Genomic DNA, 26,661 nt, shown 5'->3' on the forward strand with positions numbered 1-26,661 from the left:
CGAAATGTTTGAAAACATGTATTATAATCATTAAATAAACTGTAATTTAGAAATTATGAGGGGTAAAACTGTACAGACAACACGAAAACCCCTTATGTTTAAAGACTTAATTCCTCCCATGCTGAGGAAAAGCAACATTTGTATATGCTTGCTTTGATGACGAGCAAGCTTCTTTTCCTCTGATCATGAAACAATGCCTCAGGCCTAATGTGAGGACAACACAACCACCTCTGTAGCATACAAGGTTCATGAGCACTCAAATCCCTCAGGATTGCAGATGCCACACTACAAGCACTTGAAAGAGAGAAATCTTGAACTGGGGCAGAGTCTGGTCCAGTTAGCCTCCTGCAGTCCAGTATTCACATTTATGCAACTCCAGCACTGAGGAAAGAGCTGTTGGGATGAATCTGCTAAGAAATGGCACAGCATCGCCTTCATGAGTAGAGCTGCAGTTCAGCATCCCTACGTGTCCCTGCTGGCAGCCTGCAGCTTGAGACCAGCTGGTCTCACCAGCTCCGTCGTTTTGGAGCTGCTGCAGAGTCACGTGCCCCAGGTTGCCTCAGAAGAAGATAGAGTTTTGGACTCGGAACAAAAGCCCAAAAGATAAATAAGGCTATTAAGTCCAGGACCACAAATCACACATACAGCTGGGATTACCCCAGGCCATGAGCTTGAGTGAGCAGTGTAGCAGACACTGTTGTGAAGACAGGGGGGTAAAGAGCCAACACTCCCAGATGCCCTGTGACAGAAGGCATGTTTTGGACTGGTCCCCTGCTGCAGGCGACCAGAGGCAGCACTTTGATTCTCACCTGAAAAATGAGTCAGGCACTTCTGAGTGACCCAAGTCTCCTTATGCCATTGAAACCTGACATTCTTTTTATCTTGGTCTATTAAGCATTAATAGGAAGCTTCTCCTGCTTCATCAGCTGGGAAACAGTTTTGCCTGAAGCTGCCAGTGCACTTGTGCCAGCCAAAAAAGAAAGACATGGGCTTCCTGCAGGGGCACCGTCCTTATCAAGTAACCTGACAAGCCAGCTGCGGCCGGAGCAGGCTGGCCTTAGGGAGGGGAGATAGGTTGGTTGTAAAGATCATTTTTATTCTTCACACAGAACTGCGACTAAATTGGAATTGGATTAGTTGGACACTTGTCTGACTGACAACCCCAATTCCTTTGGCTGCTTTCTGATCTTTCAATTCAGCTCTACCCATTCATAGAATAAAATGTTATATAAATATACAGACTCTTCCTGCAGCATTTCTGTAGTCTTTCCAGTTATGAACTGCAATAGCCTAGAAGTCATGGCCAGGCACAAAGCCCAAGAACATAGTGCCCCTTGATCCTACGGCTGATGCATGAGGAGTAAGACAAGGAGAGTTCCACCAACCCCTTGAGATGAAAGTTTTCTGCACAACTCACAGGGACTGCAGTGACATAGGCTTAGTTTACACCTAGGAAGAGAAAAAGTTGTGCATACAGCTCTCCTTGGCCCTGCAAGAAAAGAGGCTGAGCATACATTTTTCCTAGGAACAGGCTTCCTGCAGAACTGGGGCCCCAGGGAAAGAAGGGGACCTTCAGCTGGGTCACAAAGATTCCTTATAACTGAGCTTTGTGTCTGACCAGTCCTTTAAAAAATAATAGTGGGTAGATGGCTTTTGCATTTTATTCCTCGATACTAAATAGCAATGAGTATTTTTCCACTAAGTGCACAAGACCCACATTCTGAGCATTCCTGCAGTAATATTCAGTCATAGTTAGACAACATTTTCAAATTACAATCTTATTGTTTTAACTATTGTTGTATAAAGAGCTAGAAATATGCACCAGACTCAGTTCCAACTTAAAAGTTATGTCTGCAAAAGGCAGCTGTTGGAGGGGGAGGAATAACTCAAGGCAGAAACAGAATATGTCTGTGGAGATGTTCTTCCACTTTGTCAAACAGCAGACAGGAAAAGACAGTCAGCATTTACTCTCTCCCAGCCCAAGGCCACTCAAAGACAAGAATCATTGGCCTTTCTGTAGGCTCGGAAACCCAGTTCACCTGCTGTCTTATGGAATGACTGCTTCACGGATTTTGTTATCCACTAGTTTGAATTCCTTATACAATGAGTGCTTCCCAATGGCTAGACTGTAAGAAAAAAACCCCCAATGTCGTAGACTGTAAGAAAAAAACCCCCAATGTCATAGGTAGAAGATAAGGTTTGGAAGAGAGCCAGTAGCTCCAAAAAGCAGGGGTGACAGCTAAATAGCCAGCTGGGGATGGAAAGATCTAGCACAGTGATTTAAAAAAAAAAAAAAAAAAAAAAGAAAGCCCAAGACCTGTTTTCTCTAGTAGGTAATTAGCAGTAGCCTTAACAAGGAAATGCAAGGCAATACCACGGCAGGGTCCTCTCAAGATTCCTATGGTGTAGGGGCCTCCTTCAACTTCAGGAAAGGACTGGGACTCTAACACATGTTAAAGCTCATGTGCTGATTTGCATGTTGGATTTTTGACTGCATGAGTAGAGCTAACGTGCACTGCCCTGATACAAACTGCTACTGGGTTTAGACACCTTCAGACTTTGACCCTGTTGCTTAAGCAACAATTACAGACGCATTTCGTTACCAGGCTCAAGGGAGTTTTCTGATAAGTTTCATCATTTATACTGTAACACATTACAGCACTGTACTTGATTCATATGGACTTCTCCAGTGAGATGCCTCCATCCACAATACTCCTGGACCAGATAATTTTTCTATCAAAAACTGAGAGATTATGGCTAATTATTTCCTGCTGTCCTCTCTGTGTCTTTTTTATTCCATTAAACAAACAGACCGTGTTTGGTATATGAGTAAGAAATGTAGTGTAACAGAAAATATGCTAGAAAGGAAATGATTACTCATCACTGCTTTTTGACCGAGACAGCTAAAATGACCTATTTCCTCAGCTCATCAGCTGAGCAAACTACTGACTTCAAGATGTGAGAAACCATCCTTGTTCTTTGGTTCCAAACACAATTTTGTTTCTATAATGAATTCGAGGAGCAAATACGACCTGGGCTGAAAGAGAAGCACACAAGAACTACATTCATCCTGTAAACAGAAGACATGAATGGGAAGCAGACAGACAAACCTAAACCACAGCCTAACAGTTTGTTAAATAAGTTTAATGATTTTAATATGCGGCACTCAAGAGAGCATCAGTTAGGTTAACATTTGCCCAGGACATTCCAGTACATGTTAGGAAGTAAGATGTAAACTACTCTTACAATAAAACTGTACTATTGCTTTGGGCAGCAGGAAGACAAAAAGTTAATCGGAGCTCTCAAGTGACTGATCAGATGGAAATTAATTACAGATGTAAGGTTCCTGATACATTATCTACTGGAGTTTAAAAGTATCAACTACCTCATGAACACCTAACAAACACCCAAATGGATATGCTTCTTATACTCCATTAGACTATTCGGGTGTCTCAGTATTTTCAGGACTGAACATAATTTTGTGACAAAGTCATTAACCACTATGTATGCTTTATAGTTAGCACTGTGAGCCACACGCTTAGCATCCAAATGTTTTGATTCAGGAATCTTTAATTTTGTGGTGGCTTGTTTTTGTCAGGAATGAGAGGAGGTAGTCCTCAAACATCAGCTCACCTGAAAATTTCAAATGGCAAGTTAAAATCGTATATTTGCAAGTGGCTTTGGGGCTTCCCTTTTACTTTTCTCTGACTCAAGAACAGCACTAGAGGTTTTTTTCCGCTAAAAAAAAAAAAAAAATAATCCATCTAAACTGAAATAAAATAGGGACACTTTACCAGGAAAATATGTAAAAATACAAAGCCGTAAACAATATTCCTCCATAATTTCAGCTATAAGTTGTTCTCAGACCCATGGCAAGCAGGAACGACCTCACTGCCAATAAAATCTAGTCCTATCAGGAAGAAATTAGTTACTGGCAATACAGTTATCTAAAACCAAATACAGTCTCAGGAAGACAGAATCTAATATTGAATTAACGCTTTGAAATATATCCAGCCTTGTCTTAAAAAACCATAAGACTTGCTTCAAAGAAAGGGACCCACTACACAGATCTGCTACAACTTACACATAAGCATACACACAGGCTATGTCTAAATTGGCAGGTAATTCAGCTCAATGCAAGTGAACAAGTAAAACAAGGCAGCTGGCGTAAGGCCCCTGCATCTACATGAGAGTTTCTACTTCAGCCCAACTTCAGTCTGGTTGTTTGGAGACCAAATGTTCCCCATCGCAGATGCGGTTTGAAGCTGTCCAATTGACCAACCACTGGTCCATCCAGAGATGATTAGATCTTCCTTAGGCTGATGAAGATTTGGTGCTGTTAATTCGAAGACACACTTAGGCATTCACAAACAACTCCTGCTTTACTCAGCTTATTGTCCTCTCCTGCTTTGCACTGCTCCGCTCCATCATCCCCAGGACACCATGCCTGTGGCATTTTAAGTGATCTAAGGACCCTAAGCATTTGAGTTTGCTCCTGTGTGCCCACAAGGAAGGCTGTATCAGCTTAAGGGCTGCTAGGTGAGACAAACTCCAGCTGTAGGAGGGAAAAAAACAGCCAGCGACAGCTGGGGCTGACTTTTCCGAGTCACCTCCGGAGCCAGGAGCTCTCCCACTCCAACCCCACGCCGCAGCCTGTCATGTCAGGGATTTTCAGAGGTCACCTCCTGTTGACCCTCCAAAACACATGGAATGGCTTTTGGTCACAGGAACATTTTAGTACAGGAGTCTTTGGGTGAGGAAGGCTCCCACCACTCCTCCGCTGGCCACTGCTCCTCTGAGGATCAGATACAGGTAGCCGATTCCTCACAGGGATTCCACCTTCCCAAAATATTTGCCAACCCTCCTTCAAGGTGGCAAGGTGAAGGTGACACCACAAACCAAAATGCCCCACAGAAACTCAGTAACAACAAAACCCTGAAACCCTCCTGTGAGTCAGAACATGCTGAGACACGCGTTCAGAAAGGGGGCTGCTTTCTCTCCTTTCCCCCCCCCCGCCCCTTATACTGACGGAGCCTCGCGGTTTCTCAAGGCCGTGGGTCAGAAGGCAACTGTGCTCCCAGCCAGCAAGAACGCTCCTGCCAGCTTCCTTGGGGCCACAACTCGCTCCCTTGGGCAGGGACTCTGAAAAATGAAGACGTCGCGCTGGCAAACGTTCACCATTTATATACTTGAGGTGTTTCACCAGAAGAAAAGCCGCGGGTCAGACACCCCGTCAGGGACCCCCACCTTCCCTGCAGCTCCTCAAGCGCCCCTGCACGGGGCCGAGGCCCGGCGTCGGCCACTGCCTGCCCCTGCCCGCGCTGCACCGGGAGGGCAGGGTCACGCAGACCGGGGAGGGGACGGGACAGGACGGGACGGGACGGGACGGACACCCCACTGCTCCCGGCGGGACCCACCGGCGGGGGGGGGCGGGTCGGACAGGTGCCCGGCCGGTGCCCCTCGGCGCCGCGGCGGGCGGGAGGCGCAGCGCGGCCGCTGGGGCGCCAGGAGGAGCCGCTCGGTGCCGCTCTTTCCCCCGCCGCCAGCCGGCCCGTCAGCCGAGCGGGTGTCAAACCCACGTGCTCCGCGGCCCGCGCCGGGGAGCGGCGCCCAGCGGCCGGGTCCCTCCGCACCCGCCCGCCCGCCCGCCCGCACAGGGGCCTCCGCCGGCGTCCGGCCCCGCACCGCGGCCCTGCGGCCTGCACCGGCCCCGCGGCGGCGGCGGCGAGAAGGAGGAGGAGGAGGAGAAGGAGGAGGAGGAGGGCGGCGTTTTCCTGCGCGGCGCCGCGGCCGTCGCCCCGCCGCCGGCGAGCGTCAGGCGTGGGGAGGGAGGGGGGGGAGGCCCCGGCCCGGCCCTTCCCCTGGCCCCCGCGCCCCGAGGATGGCAGCGCTGCCCGCACGAGTGGCTGGCGGCGGTGTCCCTCCTCTTTTTTTTTCCGGCAGCGGCGGCGGCGGCGGCGGCAGCGGATCATTGTTGTGTGGGAGGAGGGCGGCGGGGATGGACTTGATCTCCCGGGTCTCCTGCTAAGGCGGCAGTACAGCGCGCCCCGCCGCCCAGCCAGCACCCGCCAGGGCCCCGCCGCGCCGGGCAGGGAGGCACCGGCCCCGCGCCCGCTCCCCGGCTGCTTTATTTTTAGGGGGCTCTGCTGCTCCTCTCCCTCGCCCTTATCCCCCCCCCTCCCCACCGCTCGCACACACGCACAGGGACACGCACACACCCTCCTCCTTTGCCCTTTCATCCTTCCCCCCCCCCCCCCCCCCCGCCCTCCGCCGTCCTCCCGCGCCGTCTCCTGCCGCGGCAGATGCGCCGGGGGTCACCGCGCAGCTGGGACTATGGTGAAATTTCCAGCGCTCACTAACTACTGGCCCCTGATCCGGTTCCTGGTCCCTCTCGGCATCACCAACATCGCCATCGACTTCGGGGAGCAGGTAAGGCAGCGCCTCCCCCCCCGGGAGCGACCCACGCCCGCAGAGCCGTGCCGGCGGGGCTCCGCGCCTCCGCGGGGAAGGGAAGGAGAGCCGGGCCGGGCTGTGCCGGGCCGGGCCCCGCCGTTCTCCCCCGGCGCATCGCGGCGGGCGGGGACGGCAGCCCCTGCGCCGCTGGGGGTGGCGGGCGGAGGGCCGGTGCCGCCGTGAGTGCCCCGGCGGCGGCCCAGGAGCAGGGGCCGCCCTGCACCCCCGGCTTGCTGCACAGAGAAGGTCGGCGGGTTTTGGGTTGGGTTGTTTCGTTTTTGGTTCTGTGTTTGGTTTTGTATTGTTGTTTTTTTTTTCCCCTGTGTATTTCAGGATTATATAATCCGAAATTACATAATGCGTTCGCCGGGGTTGGTTTTGGTTTATTCCCCGCGCTGTCACGGCCCCTCAGGTGCAGCAGCCCCAAGCGCAGTGCAGCGCGGCTCGGCGGAGCCCGCCAGCCCGGAGGCGGCGGCCGGCTCCGCCCGGGGACGCGGGGTGCCGGAACGGGGCGCAGGGAGGGAGCCCCGGCTGCCGCCGACCGCTGCCGGGGGGCGCCGCGCCCCCCCCGCACCCGCCCCGCCGCGCTGCCGCAGCGGAGCGGAGCGGCCCCCTCTGCTCCCCGCCCCGCCGCCGGCAGCCCCCGCCGCGACGTCCCGGGAGGAGGCCGGGCAGCCGCTCCGCATCCCCGCGGCGAGGGGGCCGCTCCCCGGCGGGGCTCCGGGCAGGTGGGGCTCCGGCTGCGCCCCTTCCTCCGCCCGTGTGTGGTGAGCCGGGAGTCCGCGGGGATGGGCACGGGGCAGAAGCCTGGAAAGGTCGGGGCGCTGCAAGAGGAGCTGCTGCCACCACACTTCAGCCGTGAACAGATCCGTGCACTTCAGCCCGGCTCAAATTCTGTAGCGGCGTCGGTCACCTAAGGCTGCCCCTGGCCTGGGCACTGAGAAGACACCCCGGTGTCCCCTGGCTCGCCGTCAGTCTCCCTTACACGCAGCTCTCCTGCTTCATCCCCCTAATCCCCGGTTGCTGCGTTTGCACTGAAAACATGTTTTGTTCTTGACGTATCTGCTCCTCCTTTGCCCGAGCTGGGTCCTTGTTTGCCGTAGCACTGTGGTGTGGGGAACTCGCTGTTCGCTCATTTCTATTTGTGACAGGTATGGCCTTGGTCTTGTGTCAGGCTGCACTGTATAGGCTCTATTGTTATGTTTTTAGTCAGACGGTATACACTTACTCACAAGTGTTAAACTGGGCAGCCTCAGTAAATACTGCTTTTATCCTTGTCCTAAGTCACTCAGTTTTTCCTGAGAAGCTCTTGTTTTCTAAACAGAATAGGCAGTTGCTCCCATTCTCCTTAAGCAAAGATATCAGAAAATTAGTGGGCACTTTCACCTGTTTGTAAAGAAGAAAATGAAAGGAAAAATATTGCAGTGGGAAAAAATAGCTAACACTAATGATATGTTTGTCACAGTTCTGTTAATCTCATTTCGCTTCCTAGTCCTTTAAATTTAAATAAGCCCCGATACTAAAAAAATGCAATTCCATCCTTGTCTACAACTACATTCCTACTAAGTCAGTCTTCTATAAATCATACTTGGGGGGAAAAGAGAAAGCTAAAGATAGAAATGACAAGGTAAAAGATGATTTAAATGCTAATAACTGTGCCACGTTAATAACATACAGCAAAAGTTAAATTGAAAGCAGTTCACTCAGCAAACTGAGTATGACAGGTGCGTGTATACAGTTTGCTTCATACAAGGTCGACTTGATTCAGAATCCATGTCAGCCCATGAAAAACATCCCCTTGGCTTCAGTGTGCTCTGGACCAGGATTTCAAAAATCAGCAAGCAAGAGATTACAATTTTATAAGTGAGAGGCCTTCTGTCTGACAGGGTACCAGTGACACAGGAGGGACGTTACCATGTGGATGATACATGTAAGCACCTGTCTAACTAACTTTAACAGCATTAGGAGCAAAGTATCTCAGAAAATGTGTTTTCTTTAATAGCCAAATCATAGGATTGGGGCTCCAGGAGTGTTGAGGGGTTATCCCCTGTCTCAGATGGTGGGCTGGGGAGGTGCTTAATTGAAAAGGGAGAAACCTAGTGAGCAGGAGGACTCCTGCAGAAAACCCCAGCTCAGGAGCAGGAACTGGAAAGATGCTTTTTGTACCAGCTAGTGGGAGACTTACCTACCTGGAAATCAGGGACAAAGTTACTCTAGGTCTAAAGAGATCCTCTTACAGACAAAAGGACAAGGATTTTATCTTCCTGTATGTGATACATTATTTTTTACACTTGTAGGACATTACTGTTGGACTTGTGTGGCTGAAAATACACTGACTTGCTGAGCCAGTCACCTTTCTGCTCTCCAAAACTGTAATAATTTTAATGATAGGGCAGAATAGAAGCAACGTAGAAGAATGGGTGTGCCAAAAGACAGCTCTGAAAAGGCTGCCATACCTCCTTCTGTGAATGTATGCTGCAGATAAAAAAGATTTCTAAGAATGATAAGTAAAATTTGTATGAAGTAATTTTACCCACTCTGGATACTACTGTAAAAGAGACAGGAGAACTATAGGTCAGAAGTAAGAGATGACAGTAAACAGGGAGAGAATGAACCTTACCTGACCGGGGAAGAAGAGGTGTTTAAGAAATGCTGTAAGACATAAACCCTTTTGATGTGTGATATTCATACACTGCTCTCTCAACCAGGGAGAGTATTTGGAAGTAGAGTGTTCAAAGCAGAGCCTTTTTAACAAAACAGTACTGTTAGGTACCTGAGATTGAAGAGTGAGAAACAAAGAGAATCTCACATTTTTATTTTATTTTTTTATCTTGAGAGACTTTTCTGGGTGGTGAATAGTTTTATTCATTAGCAAACATCACTAGAAAATTGCCAGATCCTTGGTATGTGCCCGTCTCTAGATTTCTTGCTACTTTAAGGGAAATTTACAGTAAGGCTAGAGAATATCTGCAGAACATAGTTTATGACTGTCACCATTTCCCTATATGAGATGTTTTCTATGGCAAGTCTGTTTAGTTTGTAGGAAATAAAAAATGCTGGAGCAATGCTCCTAAGAACTAACAAGCTTGGCTCCTGCAGTCATTTCCAGAACCGCTATAGCCAGTGAGGAGCCTCCTGTTGACTCATGGACCCTAATCCAGAAACGCTTTAGGACAAGGCTGTATTACAGAGTTACTCCAATCTAGTGAGCTAACCTCATCTGTTCACCTCATAAAATCTTCTTAGAAGTATCTGATTCCGCCTCCCCCCGCCCCCCCCCCCCCCCCCCAAAAAGGTAGTCCAGGTGCATGACCAGTTAAATTACCAGAAGATTAGAGAAATAAATAATATCTAACCTGCTTGCATTATTTCCTTCTCAACCCACTTCCCTTACAATTTATTTACAGTACTACATAGCTTTTATGAAATAAAATACAAATATTTTTGCTGAATGTTCCTTCTCCACACAAATATGTGTGTATGTATTATTTATCTATTATTTATGTATTTATTTTTCTCTAGTTATACACATGCACACGCAAATATACACAACAGAGCATTTCATCCTAAGAGCTTAACACACACCAGCAGAAGAGTCTTCCTTTCATTCTGCTAGTGAGAGCATTCGACTCTCAATATCTTATCCCGAGATTCACGATAATTAGTGTTTTATTTAGAGCTCAGCTGTTGGAGAGCAGAGTTTGCACTAAAAATCCCATCTTCTGTGAAAAATGTTGTTGGAGGTACTTGCTTGGAAATACATAAATAAACTGCTCCCATGTGCTGGATCTCAACGCAACCTCAAACAACCCACCCTGCAAAGAATACCACTGTTACCCTGTGTGCTCAAAAATCCGTCACCACCCACATCAGTTTTGCTTTTAAGACAGTTTCAGAGCCACTCACATATATTGCAGTGGCCTGATTTGTAGTGTATGTGTACATTTGCATTAGCATTATTATAAAGGAGGAAACTGAAGTGCGCATTAGTTCACTACCTTTCTCAGAAGTGCAGAATCAGCCCTAGGCAGCGTTAAGTACAATTTGCAGATGTGGCTGGTAGCTCTCTCTGTTGCTCATGGGATGGCAAAAGCCAGGCAGAGACCAGTATTTTGAACTCAGAGCCTGTCTGCAGTAGTCCCTTAATTATCAGCGGGAACAGTAGGAGGTTTTTTTTTTCCTATCTAGCTATCATATAGCCAGGCCCTGAATCATTATTTTCAATTGCTGTCAGTAGCTGTTGGTTGGGCAGTTTTATTTGCCAACATAACTGTTAGGTATGCAGACATAATGTTGTTCAGCAGCTTGTGGGTCCTTGGAAACTAAAACTGAGCAAGCAGAGTCCTGCTGCCGCTTTCTCCTGAGGTCACTCGGGTGCTCTGGTCCTGCAGAGAAATTGCCATACATTGTGTCTGGTGTGGTGGTTGGGATCACACAGACAAGCCGTAAAGGAAGTGCTAAATGTTTTGGATTCTAAATTATTTTGCAATAATGGCTTGAAAAACAAACTGGTTTGGATTTTAAATTATTTTGCAATAGTGGCTGGAAAACCAAACCTTTTTTCTTGTATTTGAATGGGTTTTGGTTTTTTTCCTTAAGAAAAGAAGTGTTGCCAGAAAAGGAGAACAAGTGTCATGAATAGCGTATCAAAAAGAATTAGTGAGTTTATCGTCTGCCCATGCCATTTGCAAACTTAGTAGGGGGTTAAACATTTTGATTAATGCTTTATGAAGCTCATTTTGGGGTGTTATTGTCTGGACGTTCGGGACAAGCAACAGGAGAGTTCACATGCCCAGCTGCTCCCCGGGGATTTGGGCCAAGTTGCGTAACCTTTCCGTGGCACAGTTCCCCTGCCTTTGAAGTGTGTCTGGATGCCTACCTGTGTGTCACAGGGATGCAATGAAAATTTATGTCAGAAGCGCTTCAAGATGAAAGTTGCTGTATGAGTGCAAAGTACGCCTGTTATTGCTTTTGTGAGAGGTCAGGGACTTGTTTAAATCGTGTAGGACTTTAGTACAAGAAAGCTAACAAGGTCTTATAATTGGTGTAGACCATGACTGTATCTTATTACCACAACCACATTATTAATCGGGTATGCAGATGGAAATGCCCTATTTGATTTAAATTCATGTGAACCACACAGCATTTTAAATTAAATTTAGATCAAATTGTGTTGAAGAAGCAAACATCTACAGAGTATACCATCAACAGAATTTTTTTTTAATTTATTTTTTCAATTTTCTGTGAAATATTTCGAAGGAATTAATTTCTCCTGCAGGATTCACAAGCCAAATAGTCAGGGAAGTGGCTAGGCAAGATCAGTGAAATACATCTAATTTCCCCATTCGGAGTGAGAAAATCCAATTGACACCTTATATAAAGGATCAAAAACTGAACCACGCACACCTGAGGTAGTAGTTTTCAGGATTTGTGTTTCAGTACTGACTCCAGAGACATTTTTCTTCTAAGCAACGCAGCTTTACTTCCCTTTACATGCCAGCCTGAGCCCTATATACAGCCTTAGCTCCTAAATAGTGTCTGCCAAGCACTGAGGGGTTTCAAGCCAGTGCTAAGTGGTCTGTGGACCACATGGACATTTCTTGAGACTACAGGAGTGATTAATTAGGCTCATATGTCTGTGTTAGTTGCAGCAGGCATTAGATACCAGGCATTGCATTCACCAGTCATGCAGAGTGTTTGCTGGAGTTTCACGGCAAGCAATGCATGCTGAGATCTGGGAAGAAGTCAAATATCTTACAAAACATTTGCAGATAAAAGCCAGATCTCAGCAATGCGTTAATGTTCTTAAAGGTAACAAAGACAGATACTCCCTGCAGCTAAACCAATATATATTTGCATTTTATAGCACAGAAAGTAGAAAATAAACAGGTTATGAAGAGCAGTGGGGCTATCACTACTGAAGATTTCAGATGATACTAGAAATTATGAGAATGAACCTACAAATGAGGAGTCCATCCCCTGCAGTGCTCCATGTTGCCATAGTGTAAAATATATAATCTAGAGCTAGGATCTGTGCTATGCTTCATTTGTCAGTACCTTCTCTTCTTTTCATCCTGCCTTCTCCTTCCTTCACAAAACCCTCCAGTTCCCTGCTTCCCACTCCCATTGCCTCCCACCTGCGATGACTGTGTCAGCTTGTCTCTAAGGACTTCTCTGGACTTTCTTATGCTTTAAGAACGGGCAGGTTTTGTGCTCATGATACCCATTAAGCTTGTCTGAAGTAGTTGGCTATATTTGCCCACCAGGTTGCTGGAAAGTAAAACTTGTAGGTCTGTGGGGTGGAAACGATTCTCCCTACCAGAAGAGTAACCAATGTGGTAGAAGACCAGGTGCATTTACCACTTTGCTGAGCAGTCCCAAGTCCCAGTCTCCAGGGTGGAGGGCCCTCTCTGGATATACTCCCGTCGTAATATGACTGGATATTCACTGAAAGAGGGTCATGGGAGAGCTGGATACTTCTGGTGCTTATTTCAGAGACAGGGGAAGGGGGTTCTCCTCCCTATGTCAGTGAAAATCTAGTAGACTAAGACAGCATCAGGAAGGAGAAATTAAAATACCCCGAGACTAATCTTAAAATACAGGTTCAAAACTGAAATTTTGAAAGGGACTTGAACCACTGTATTCTGCGTCATGAAGACAAATTCCCAGAGTAAAACTTCTGGTTTTGAGTTGAACGGACCATTTGATTTGTTTCAGGGGTTTTCTTGTTCATTTCTTTCAGTTGCATTTTCACAAAACCAAGAAAGCTGATTTCTCTTCGCATTTGATTTGGTCTGAACTGATTTCTTTCTAATCTTCACTCATTTTGCTGCTGTATGGAGAAGTTGGTTGTATACAAAAGCTTATATGACATGGCCAATCTTATGACTGCTTGAAGATAAGTGACTTTTTATATGCAAAGAACACATATATGCAAGGCTCCAGCTCTGAAAATGCAGATTCTATCTATTAATTGACTTCCTATCTTGGTCCTAGACAAGACATTTATCCCTCTCTTTGTGTGAGTTTTGTCAGTTCTAAAATAGTGATGTTTTTCACAAGGCAGTTACAAAGTTTATTCCTTCATGTTTGTAAAACATGGATGTAAGTTGCTGTATAAATAGAAAATTTAAATATATCTGCCAGCTCATGCAGAAACCTTCGTGCATAAAACTGAGCAATTCCAAACAGATTTTGCTTTGTAGCTACTTTCAGAAATCTGTGATGTTTTTAAATAACATGTGTAGTACTGCTGAGCTCAATTCCAGTTTAAATGGCATATCAGAACATGTGTTTCTTAAAAAAATTATGGAAAATTTGTAATGGCATTAGATTTTAACAGGCTAATCTAACTAGCTGTTGGTACCACATACTCTTTGTACTTGGAATCCTGTGGATTTTGGGGAGAGGGAAACAAGAGTGTTAATATGCAATTAGATCATCAGATTACACTTCCTACTGCTTGCTTGATTTTCTACTGACATGATGTAGCTATGGTTTTAGACACTGCTGCTGCCTTTTCAGATAACCATTAGCCAGAGAATTAAAAAAGAACCACCATAAGAACAAGAGACCTAAATGACCCATGAACTTCAGTGTCTGAAACGGCAAAGTTCTGCAGTTCTCCCATCTTCTGTCTTCTCTATGGTATTGCTCCTCTTTCAGATTTTCACAGAACTTTGCTACCTTGCTTTAGAGTTTGTCTGCATATGCAGTTTTTCTTGATTAGTTCCTTTCTGATGTAGTGCAGAATAAAAGTGCCTGCATGAAACATTAATTAAGAATAATTCCAGGTGTAAACACACATTTGGTTCCAGAGAGGACTGAAGTACAGCATTGTTACTTGCAAAACCACAGTAGATTTCTGTAGCCTTTTCAAGAGCATTCTAGAAAAAGACAACGGAAAAATACTGGAGAGTTAAGAGCAGTTTGTTACAAAATAAGTGCTACAATGGCGTGAAATCTCAAGTGCCAATTAAATTATTTTCCCCAAGATGATGCGAAAACGTTACTGTTTTTGGTTTGGCAGGAGTGTTACTGTTGGAGAAAGGGTGGTCACTGTTGCCCAGCATGCCCAGTTTGCTTTACTGATCGTAGTGGTTCCGCAAGAGTTCAGCTTTTAGCACGGGAAGTAAATAAACTGCAAGACGCAGCTTATTTTCAAGTGATTTGCTTCACATATCATCTTTGCACTGCTATTGGACCACTAAGGCAATTGTTTGCAACCTTTTTCAACTTTCAGAGCCCAGAAAATTTTCCAGAGAAAGTTCACATCCATACAAGCTGGAGAGCATGTTTTTGTGTATATTTTTTTTAGTTACCTGTCTCTGACTCCTTGTATATATTCCCTAAGGTACATGGCTCTGTGGGGCTGAAAGCTCACCGCATCAAAGCACATGCTAGTACATTTGCTGAAAAATACATTTAAAAGGCTTTTGGCCGGGAGATAGTCGGTCATCTGGCTTTCTTACCAGTGTTTTGTACTTAAATTTGTGAATGAAGTCAGATGCAGGCCACACCTGAGCTTTCATGTGCTGGCCTTCAATCTGTGTGGCTGCACGGCTTTCACCTACTTTGGCGGAAGAAAGCGTTGACGCATGCCAGACGGGACTGATTTTTTTCCTTCATCAAGTCAGATGGGCAGCGTGTGTAGGTATAAGGGGTGCAACTGCCTGGCACCCGCTACTCTTCCCCTGTTTTTTTAGTGATGGTGTTTGACATCTACTTCCCTGAAAATAGAGGATTTATGTTTAGGTTTTATTGGGCTCTTTTTCCTGTTCACTTCCAACTCACATCGTGTTACCCCTCCTTCATCCTGCTGCCTATCGGTGGTTAGTATCTTATTTTTATAGCCCTTCTGTCAGCGAGTGGCAGCTGCTGTTCCTGCAGCCATGGCCAGCAAAGGTGAGGTGGCTCTGATCCACCTCCAGCAGCTCCCTCCTCATTGCAAAGACTTTCCTTGCCGCAGCATACCAATGTGCTCCAAGAACTTGGCAGCCTTTGATCTCAAATCTGCCTTCCTGCAGATGAAGGACAGACTCTTGCACAAGTCCATTGTTACCATTTCCTCTGTCAGCATCTTACCAATTAAAAAGCATTTAGCCCATTTGTAAAGAAAACGAATAGTTAGCAGCATTACAGGGCAAGAAGGTACTTCACATGTTCGATTCTGGTGAGAGGGGGGGAAAAAATGCTAGTTGCATTAGAGGAAAGATTCTAGAAATGAAGCATTTATAGCTTGGACAGAAAAGGGAATTTGATAACTGACTGCAGTTGTATGAACAGCAGTGTGGTCATGAATTAGAGGAGATGGGGTTAACGAGGTCACAGCCGTGGAGGAGAGCATGGCCAGGAGCAATGAGGGAGATTGGGGCTGTTAAACACAATTTAGACTGGAAAGGTTTCCAGATTATTTTCCAAGTAAAAAAGAGGAGTTGTTCCCTCTCACACATTACTTCTTCCTTCTAAAATGTGGCACGGAGTGCTGTGCTTTAGACGGCGTTAGGTGGTGGTGGTGGCGTTTTATGTAGGCTCAAATTCAGTGAGTCACTGAAAGCAGAGAGCGTTGTGATCACTCTAAAGTGCTGTACATGGTGGGTCAAAATTGAAAACCATGTCTTCTGGTGAGGGAGACGAGCAGCTTGGGAACTACATACTCCTCAAAGACACTCAGTGCAAGCCAGAAGGCTAGTGTAGTTATGGGCTGTTAGTATGGCCTCTTACTATTAAATTCTACTCGCTAAGGTAAAATATACAAAAACTGCAACTCAGAGATGCAGAATTTCTATTATTAATGATGGATGATCATGATACAGTTTTCTTACAGCACTCTGTTTTTCACACGACACCTCCCAGGTTCAGCACACAGAGAGCACTTGCTAGGAAGAGAAACCAGAGTTACCTAGCTCGTAGAAGTACCGACTGTGAAACGCCTGTCTTGTTCCTTTGAGAAGCATGTAGTGGAAGTGGCATGCCCTTTGCTGCCTGGTTGAGCAATGCGCAGCGCTGGGGTCTCCCCGGCAGAGCAGGCCAGGGGGAAAAGTCCAAACAAATGAGCTTATCAAAATACGGGGACCTTTCCAGTACAAGAGAAGTGGAGTGTTGAGATGTCCTCACTGTGGAAGTAAGGAAGATCTTTACTCTGCTTTTAAAGTGGAGGCTTGCTGAGTCTTTTTAAGGGCTAAAAGGCATAGCTGCGTGAGACAGGACATGGCAAGCACAGGGGACATTTCAGTTCCTGCAGTACCATAAAGCGCACCCCCAGCCCTGCACCCTTACTGTCTTTCCAGTTCGGTTCTGTGGGTCCTTTGCTTTGTTTGGTTGTCCCATGGGTGCTGGAGCAGTTTAGTTATGCAGATATCCATGTGGCTTTGTCATCAGGCTGGAGCCTGCAGTGCAGCTCCACACTCTAATTGCTACCAGTGAGCCCATCCACTTCACCCTCATCCTGTTATTGGCTTTGGTAACTTACTCCATCAGTCCATCCCGCTTCGTGCCCCACCGTCGCATTTTGGAGATGACTTTGAATGCTAGGATTATTTGCAACCCACTGAGCCCAAGAGTCTGACTAAGGAGATGAGTTCAAACCAGCCTGGCAGAAGTGAACATACCAGGAGATGTACTTTGAAGGGTAGCTGGTTTTCCTCACTTGTACAGCCTGTGGTGGTGGGCAATAAATCTTCCGATCAGAGTACTTGGATCATCCTCTTCATTCATTTTTAATTTTTGCTCTCTCTTGCTCATATTTTTTTGAAGCCTGTCAAAATAACCCCAGTTGTCCTTGGTTTTGTACAGTCATGGGGACATCTCTGGTCATTTTTCTCTGCACGTCAGCAGTACAAAACAACTGGTAGTGTGGGGCTCCAAATTTAGTATGACAGCACTGTCAGCTTCCCCTGTGTTTATGTTGGGGCATAATGATTTTGCAATCTATCTTAAGCATTTGCTTTAAAAGAGAAAGGAAGTCCAAACCACAAAACATTTTTCAGATCCTTAAGACACCAAAGGTAGTCATCCACAAAAAGCTTTCTGTTTGCCATAGGTAAATACATTCTTCAAGTACTTCTCTAATACAAAAAGTGCACCCATACACATACGCATGTACATGGTATGTCATGAGCAGGAGACTGCCTTTATAGGAGAGTTATGCACTGAGTGGTGCTAAAGTACTGTCTTGATTACTTAGTGGCTTCTACGCAAGGCAGAATGGTTAAGGAAATAAGGACAAAAGTTGTGCATAGAACTACTTAGGTAACTGCACATGCACCTGGTCTGTCCCTTATAGTGTGAGCCACCTCTGATTACATGCTGTTATGGTGGTTGCATGTGCAAATGCTGTTTTATTTTTGAATCAGTGGTTTTGTACGTGGATTTCATCTTTTCAAAATATGACCTTGAGAGCACTCTTGATCACTGCACCACTGTTCTTTATATACTTGTGGGCAGTCATTTTGCTTCAGAGTGTTTTATTTCAAAGCATGAAAGCATGACGACCTTTCAGCATTCACCGTCTTGTTCTTATACGAGCTTTCTGAGATGCAGTCAACGGTCTACTGGTTAGGACATGCTCCAGCATTGTAATAGTCTTGGGAAGAGCTTTTGTCAGCAATGCCTTCTGGATCAAATATATAAGTAGTGTGCCTTTTTCTGCTAATACTGTGCAGAGGCCAACATTTCTCTCTTTAATAAATTTATGAGAATTCACAGCAGGTAGCCTGCTTGACATTTTCTTATTGTAGGCTTGACCTGTCAGTGAGCTTTGAATCGCTGTCCGGAAAAGGCCAGTATAGTTGTGGGCTAGCTTTTCCAAATCATGGCATGCCTTTTTTGTCAGCTGCAAGCTCCTGCCGCATTGTGGGTGGTTGCATCACTAAGGAGAAAATAGCTAGCAAAGGCACAGTCATTGCCTCAGGACTTCGTCAAGGAAACCTCATGTTAAGTTGCGTATTTGTGACTTGAGCTCCAAAGGTTTGGTTGTGCTTGCAGTAATCTGCAGATGTGGAGTGTGTTGTATTCTGTGCGCATCAGTGATTTGAAAGGGGAAATGAGTGGTAAGAGAGAGGGGTTTAGACCAAGAGGGAAGCTGCCCGAAAGGGAAAAGCCTGACAACTTTGGCTTCGGAAGTATCAGCGCATCCCAGAAGTCCCAATGTCCAGCAAATGCCTGTCTTGGGTCATGAAACGTTTTCACCGCACTAGAAGGGCTGGGATGCTTACAGACAAAGCAGCTGTGGGGCCATAATTTCATCGCTGATATCTTGCTGAATAACAAACTAGATATTTTTTCTTCCCTTGTCCTGCTGGAAGTCTAAAGTAGACAAAGGAGGCATGCCAGTGTAAATTTAGCTTAACGAGAAGGCAATCGGGTTCTCTATGACCAGCACTGAGAAGAATGTTAAAGCAATACTCGTCCAGCTGGCGATAAAGGATAACCTGCGCTGAACTGTAGAAATAAATGAAGGGAAAAACATGACTCACTAATATCCTTGACCTTTTTTCAAGAGCAGATAAGAATAGTGACAGCACCTGAAACCATTAGATATGAATACAGTGATTTCTAGATGAATTTGCCTTATCTCTTGAGAACTCTGAGTATGGGCTGCTATGGCAAGAAATAAGCAAATTGGCTGGACAGGGAAGCGGTTATGTCTACAGCCAGAAGGATATTTGAATTTATTTTTTTTTTTACTCTTAACACGCTTATAGCATTAGAGACCCTAAGCACTTTTTCACTTTGCTGTTGATGCAATGTAGGGGTGAGGGATGCACAGACAGCTTGGAACAGTTACAAAAAAGGATTAGTAGCTGTTTTGCAAGAGGTTATTATTGCAACTTCTGGGAATTGGTTTCAAAGGCAACTACAAGCATGAGTGTCTCTCGTTTGCTCTCCGTAAAGAACAGTGCCTCTATAGTCTCATGACATTTAGCATCAAATACCTCTACACTTTTATTCTTTCCGTTTTGGCCAGATAAGATTCTCTAACCTCAAATCTTCTGTGTCTATCCCTTTGTTTTGTGATTCCTTTGTGAAAGAAAGAAAACATCCCATTGAGCAAGAGAGAAACAGGATATAAAAATAGGGAGTCACACACAGTTCAATCCTTCTTTTCCCTTCCGCTGAATCTCAGAGTGGCAGCACACTGATGCAGCACCATAAGCAACAGTCTGACGTCTGCAGCCTGCCAAGCTGAACCCGAAAGGATTGAGCATCATCAATCTCATTTTTTACTGACTTTTTTGGGCTCTTTGTTTATACATATTTATTTAAAACTGGGTATTTTTTGGTTTCAGGCCCTGGGTTGAGGCCTCCTATATGCTGCTGTGGTCTGTGGCCCTGGACAGCTCCTGACCCTCCTCCCCTGCCTCCTCCTTGTCACCCTGCCACCCATTTGCCGCCCTTTTTTTCCAGGGAGTAGTCTGTAATCTTCAAATACCTGCTTCCCTTCTGTCCTCTCTACTTTCCCTTTTCTGTGCCTGTCGAGGGGCTGCCTCCAGAGCACACCCTGTTGCTGTTTGCAGGCAAGCAGCCCACTGCAATCATGACAGCAAGGTGCCCACCGCTTGCCCCTGGCAGATTCATTCCTTGCAAATGAGAGGCCTGGTTCAGCAAGAGAAATGCTTAACTTGAAATCTTTTTAATGTTTGTGGGCTTTAAATTTAGGCCTGAATAAAGCTCATGCACAGGTATTTATCTCATATGATGCAGCCAGGCTTCAAGTGAAGAATGTGAGCTTTGTAAAGCTGCAAGACTTTATCTAGCAAAGGGTCTGTGTTCAACTCTTCTTCCTCCAGACATGCAGTTGTGTACTAGGGAACATGCTGCCCAGTTATCGATATTCCTTCTTTCACATCTCACCATGTCAGGGCCAGCTCCAGGTCAGTCTGGTTCAGATGCTTTTTCTCTAGGAGCAGGCATGTCGTAGTGCTGGCGAGATCGTGGCTGTGAGTGCTCTGCCACTGCTGGTGACTTGGAGCTCCCTCTCGTCCTCAACCGAGTGGATTGTTTTGAATTCCTGCTCAGCACGATGCTGTGTAGGAGAAGCAGTGAAATTTTTCTCCCTGCATGCTGGCATCTGATGGCACATGGTAAATGCCTCCTGTCCTCTCTGGTGGTTTTTTTTTTTTAAGACGTTGCAAATGAAGGTCAGAGTGATTATTCTCTCACTAAGTCTTAAAGCCAATTTCTGGATCACAGACGAGAATAACACTGCCTGCATTCCTCACATGCCTGTTCATCCTGCCATATAAGTCTCCTTGGTGTAGCTGACCAGTGATCTTTTCTTACCTGCAAGGTCAGAGGTAACGATTTTCAAGTGCTCAGAGAATCTAATCTCAGCAAAGCCTCTTTTGGATCAGAGGCTACTTCTGCTCTTTGGTGTATTCTTTCAAAGGCAATCCTTTGAGGAAACCTGGGAGAAGCACGTCAAGCTCAGTCTTTTGTACATGGGCATGAATGCACTGTGCAGAGAGGTCCAGGTGTTGTGAAGTAGGTGTTCAGTGCAGGCTTCAGACAGAAGTGTGTCCGTTGTGAACCTGTGCATCATTTGAGGGACTCTGGAGATGTTCAACAGAAATATTTTTAAAATGCTATATATAATTTGGCTTCAGACATTTCCAGGTCATAACTAAACCACTAGGTTTGTTTCAAATCAGGGATTGATGGCATGAATAGCACTGTGTAAGTCAGAACCATCACATGTTCTAAATTAAACTTGTGCTGAGCCAACATTGATCTTAAGACTCCTTTTGAAAATCTCTCCACCTTACAGAAATTGCTGATAACATTTCTACAGAAAAAAATAAAGCAGAAGCATGGAGGAGAGTAAGGAAGCAACAAGCTGACCGTATAATAGAAAGAATAAAATCATGCAACTAGGAGAAAGTATTCTGAATAAACAAGTTAGTGAAATAACAGCTCCAGATGCAGATAGCTTTGTCTTGGGTAGCACTATCAGGAATTCAGATGCAAATCTCTAAGTTTACTGAAGGAGGGTCATCTCCTAATACGAATGGGTGTTTCCCTACCTAGGCACTCCAAGCTGCCCAAAGCATTACCACAAAGGGCTCCTGTTTTCTGGGGAAAAAAAAAAAAAGAATAATATGAAATACATGAGGATGACATAAAGATGGGAAGATAGGAGATCTTGGAGGATTTATCTGATGACCTGTCTCCCAGTAGAGATAATACACGCCTCAAGTGAGATTTCACCTGGGATACTTAGCACATTTCTGGCCGTACATACTTTAAGCAGGTCAGTTCAAGCTTGTTCAAAAGATTAGGCAAAAGAAACCCCAGCTATTAGTTTCTTCTTTTTTTTTTTCATCATCCTATCTGTGAAAGAGAAACTGAAACATTTTGATTTCTCTATCCCAGCAAAGATGGGTAGAATATGAATAAGGTTGTTCTCTGCAAGTAGGTAAGGGAAGATGTTAGCCTACCTGCAAACAAGAGCAAATTGGGTAGCAACATCTGACTGTAAACAAACAGTGAGTGCTTTTAAGCTGGAAATGAGGAAGGCTTCAGGCTACCAGAGGAATGAGGCACTGGAAAGAGCAGGGGCAGGAAAGCTGAACTACTTGTTGTTAAGACTGTGTTAATGAAAGTCATGCTATTGCAGGCGTGCCTGGAGCACAGCAATGAACTGAAGCCTACACCCTTGGAAGCTGTTTCCATTCCCTGTGTGATGGGAACAAGGAGAGAAAGCAGAACTATTATTTTTTATATAGATATGCAATGTATGATCCATATATACACAAAAAGGAATGGAAGGCCCTGAGTGGAACTGCAAGACAACAGATGCTCTGGTTTCATCTTATGCTGTCCAGTGATTACCTAAGAGAACCTGCGATTGCTGTTTAAACCCTAATTTTGAATGCGTTTCTCTTCTCATAGCAAATTTTGTAATCTCTCTGAATATGCCGTTGTTCTAAAGTACTCATATTTGAATCTCTCTTTCTTTTTCTTTTTTTTCCCTAAATTATTGCTTACTTGAGACCTCCACAAACCCTGTTGTCTCCAAGAAATGGCAGTTCATCGGGATGCCTGACTCCCAAAGATGCAAGGTGTCCCCTCACCCGGGGCCACGGAGGCAGGGCATCTGCCTCTGTGGGGCTGACATTGCTGCTGCTGCTGCTGCTGGCGCCAGTGAACAAACGGAGCTCTGTTCATTTTCTGCTCCAACAGAACAAGCAGGGGGTGGGGGACAGGACAGAAGAAGGATGAGCTTGGGGATGGAGGTTGCTCAGTCAAATGAAGAAAAATATAATGAGAGAAGACAATGTATATTCAGGTTCATAAAGAAGTGCTTTCGATCATAACACATTAAACAAAATGTGGAAGGGTTTGGTAATGCCCTTTTATCGCTGTTCACAGGATGGCTTATCTGTTCATTTTTTCTGTTTTGCATGGTAATGATAGCTCAAAGCCAAACGTCAGTGTTTGCTTTGTTGTTGCCATTGACCCTGATTTAGGACAATCTCAAAACATTAAATACCTTCCCATTTTCTCATTGCATGTGTCTTCTCCCAGCGTTCCAAATAGCAGGCTGGTGGTGTGATTTGAAAATCCTTTTAAACAATCCTGCTGTGGCATATTCTAGTAAAAGACAAGAGTGCCAAAAGTATGCCAGAGAGGGAAGCATCCAGACTGTGCTGAGAGCACTGGGAGAGAAGTGCTTAACTCCTGTCATCCACTTTGAAAGTCTTGGTCTGTATATTTCCATCCATTTGAAACAGGCTGCTTTGGTCATTCTGAAAGCAAAGCAACTGCTATTACAGTAATGAGATATTAAAAGAAAAAGTCTATCACAAGTTTTATAAAATGCAGCACCTTCAGAAATGTGACATTTTAGAAGTGTGGGCATTAAATTTGTTGGCCTCTGCATAAATGCAGCAACTAAGAAGATATATTGGTGTTGCACTAGTTAATTAAAAATGTGATTTTAAAATGTTTTCATGTGATTAGAACAGTGCATCCTGTAAGGAGAGCAAATGCTGAAACATGAGAGGCTTACTTCTGTGTCTGAGAGATTAAGCATTTTCATCTGGCTGAGTTGAGGTTGAGGGAAACGGGAGTTTTATTTGACTTGAGGGCTTCTGTATTCTTTTTAGTTATGTGCAAGTGTCTGAGCACTGATTGAGCACAGTCTAATTACTCCGCTGACAGCAGATGAAAGCAAATGGCCAGACCGTGAGGTGTGTTGTGCCTACTTTGACCTGGAGCCATCATCTGGCCCTACTCCTTGTTCAATGATGCTGACGAGGAACGGCCAGTGAGAGGAGGAGGCAAAAGGTTTGTCTCCCTCTGCCACTGCCGTACGTGCGGAGAGGTGAATCCTCTGGCCTTTATAAAGGCTGTTGACTTTTACATTTTTTTTAATCAGGGCAGAGTTCATTCTTCCACAAAGAAAGTGGCAGATCTGTTTAATTTATACTTACATCCTAGACTCAAGAAAGGTTGAAATCTTTCTGGAGCATAGCTATTCTGTTTTCGTCTCTATGATCACTCCTCACTGCTAGACTACTGCATAGGAAAATGGGTGCAGATTTGGCATCTCCCTGAATACATTCGCTCCTTGAATAATCATTATGCTCCCTGTAGCCATAGGTAAGTAGCAGTGTCCTTAGAAAGTGGAAAACTGATTTTTTTTCTTCCCCGTTCTTTTTAAAAGACTGATCTTTTTTATTCACTGTTGGTAGTGAATTAGAAATTTGCTGCATCATTGTTAACTAAGCAGAATAAAGACAGTCTGGAAATAGAAATTGCTGCAGCCTGTGCAGAGATGTCAGCCATTGCTCAATGTCATTATGAAACTGACGTTTTCAGAAATAATCCTCACTGGGAACGTGAATATCAGACACGACGGTGGGTTTCCAAACTGAAAATAGAGAGACAAAAGTCTGGGAAAAAGAAAGAAGAGGAATATCACATGACATAAAAGCAGCTCCAGTTCTTTTTGGCTCACTGGAATACTTTTTGGCTGTCTGTAATATCTGATACCCACAGAAAAGATACCTGAAGATCCATGACCAATAAGTGCACGCCTAATCCAAGACAGTTTGTAGAGTTTCCATATGCTCGGTGGGAACTTTGTGCACATTAACATTGAAGTCATGCAAAAACATGACCCTTGAAAGTGAACAGGAGGAGGAGATTCAGGAGAGGATAACTTATCTTGTTAATGACACCAAAGAACAAGACACTCAGGAGAAACCCAATAGCATCAGCAGTAAAGGTCCTGTTACCACTGTCAAGGATGAAAAGGAAAGCCTTTAAGAAAAAGAGGCAATAAATTTGCTTTCCAACTCCTTTATCATCCATTACATAAAAAGCCTGAGGGAATGAGATCTTACAATTGGAAAGAGTCTTAATGGCCCAAAACTCAGCCCAGACCTTGGAACAAAAGCTATAGTCATCACATTTCTTTGCTTTCTGGACAAAGAACTTGTTATGTAAAAAGCAGAATAAAACTCAAGGGCCTGGGATATGCCAATAAGCAAATCTCCCTTTACTCAGACAATAAAAGAAAAGATCAGGAGAGAGGAACAAATGCAAGGCTTCAAACAGCAGTCTGTTAACCCGTCAGACCAATGTGGATTTAAGATGAAGGTCCACTAGTTTTTCACCTACAGAGAGTGACACTGCCTGTGCCCCTGCAGTTTCTCTTGTAATATCTATTCCAGGGCTTCTGTCAGAAGTCAGTGCTGTTGTAAAAGTGAGGGGTATCTGCTTCTTCATGTAACATGATTCAGCTGCTTCTGCTTCCAGTAATGTAGAGTTGAAATCACTGCTGAATGCTTATTGAGTATTAGTGGTGTTTCAGAAGAGAAAGAGGAAAGAATAGAGAAGTTAGTAGTTGAAACACTTGTTACTGTATTACTGCCTCAAAAATACCTTTGTTTTGTACTAACTGTATCACCAGGACTTGTTGGCCATAGACTGAGAAGTCAACAATGAAGGAGAGAGAAGGTAACTGACAGTCATCATTGACAGAAAAAGTGACAGCAGTAGTGTGTGATAAAGCATCTTTACTTACGAACTATTACCAGAAAATCCTAATGAGGCTGCAGGATGTCAACTGTAGGAAGCAGTAGCCAAATCTCACAGATTTTAATAAAACTTACAAAATGAGTCAAAGGATGGGTTTTTTTTTTTACTGCTCCAATAGCCTGGTTTTTATTTGTAACTGAAGGGTATTCTTGTGAAGAAATCATTAGTATCGTCACAATAACCTGCAGACCTCCCAGAGGAGATAAGGAGACCACTTCATCTGCCTTCACTGGTGGCACAGTTTAACCCCAGCCGACCACTAAGCCCCACACGGCTGCTCGCTCACTCCTTCCTGGTGGGATGGGGTAGAGAATTGGAAGGGTAAAAGTGAGAAAACTAATGGGTTGAGATAAAGACAGGGAAAGCAAAAGCTGCGTGCACAAGCAAAGCAAAACAAGGAATTCATTCACCAGTTCCCATGGGCAGGCAGGTGCTCAGCCATCTCCAGGACAGCAGGGCTCCATCACACGTAACGATGACTTGGGAAGACAAATGCCATCACTCCGAACATTCCCCCTTTCCTTCTTCTTCCCCCAGCTTTATATACTGCACATGACATCACACTGTATGGAATATCCCTTTGGTCAGTTGGGGTCTGCTGTCCCAGCTGTGTCCCCTCCCAACTTCTTGTGCACCCCCAGCCTACTTGCTGGTGGAGTGGTGTGAGAAGCAGGAAAGGCCTTGACTCTGTGTAAGCACTGTTCAGCAGTAACTAAAACATCCCTGAATCATCAACACTGTTTCCAGCACAGATCCAAAACATAGTCCCATACCAGCTACTGTGATATCCAAGCCAAAACCAGCACAACTGGGTACCCAAGGAGTGTTGTCTGTGATGCCTCCTTCGGAAGTTATTTTTGCCCACTGGTGGAGCTGTATGGCAGCTGCTGGGAAGAACAAGCTCAGACCTGAACAAGCAAAAACCTTATTCTCACTATACAGAAGTGTGAGATGTTTACTGGGAATAAAGCTCAGATAAAGCTGATCCCTTATAACGTTGATTCCATGAAAACGAAATTTAAGGCAGCGATTCAGGCAAATGCATAGTTTCTGTTTGAAACTCTAAATTGAGAACTACTTTACATGAATAATTCTGTTTTTCACAATTTTCTCTACAGATAAATATTTATATTGCTTACAGAAGAGCAATAAAACACACAG

The 26,661-nt window shown here is 45.0% G+C and overlaps 1 protein-coding gene across 2 annotated transcripts in view; it reads left to right on the forward strand.

The window, feature by feature from the left end:
* The first annotated feature begins 5,730 nt into the window (after window positions 1–5,730).
* ANKH (ANKH inorganic pyrophosphate transport regulator) overlaps window positions 5,731–26,661 on the forward strand; it is a 110,488-nt gene continuing 89,557 nt past the window's right edge. Inside the window, exon 1 of one of the 2 annotated variants that reach the window (XM_074874037.1) lies at window positions 5,731–6,429. In XM_074874037.1, the coding sequence (XP_074730138.1) occupies window positions 6,334–6,429 (96 nt within the window). In that variant the 5' untranslated portion in view covers window positions 5,731–6,333. The remainder of the gene's footprint in view (window positions 6,430–26,661) is intronic. The other variant, XM_074874044.1, reaches the window with a different exon arrangement.

This window comes from Strix uralensis, chromosome 1 (assembly GCF_047716275.1).
Source record: "Strix uralensis isolate ZFMK-TIS-50842 chromosome 1, bStrUra1, whole genome shotgun sequence".
Lineage (NCBI taxonomy): Eukaryota > Metazoa > Chordata > Aves > Strigiformes > Strigidae > Strix > Strix uralensis.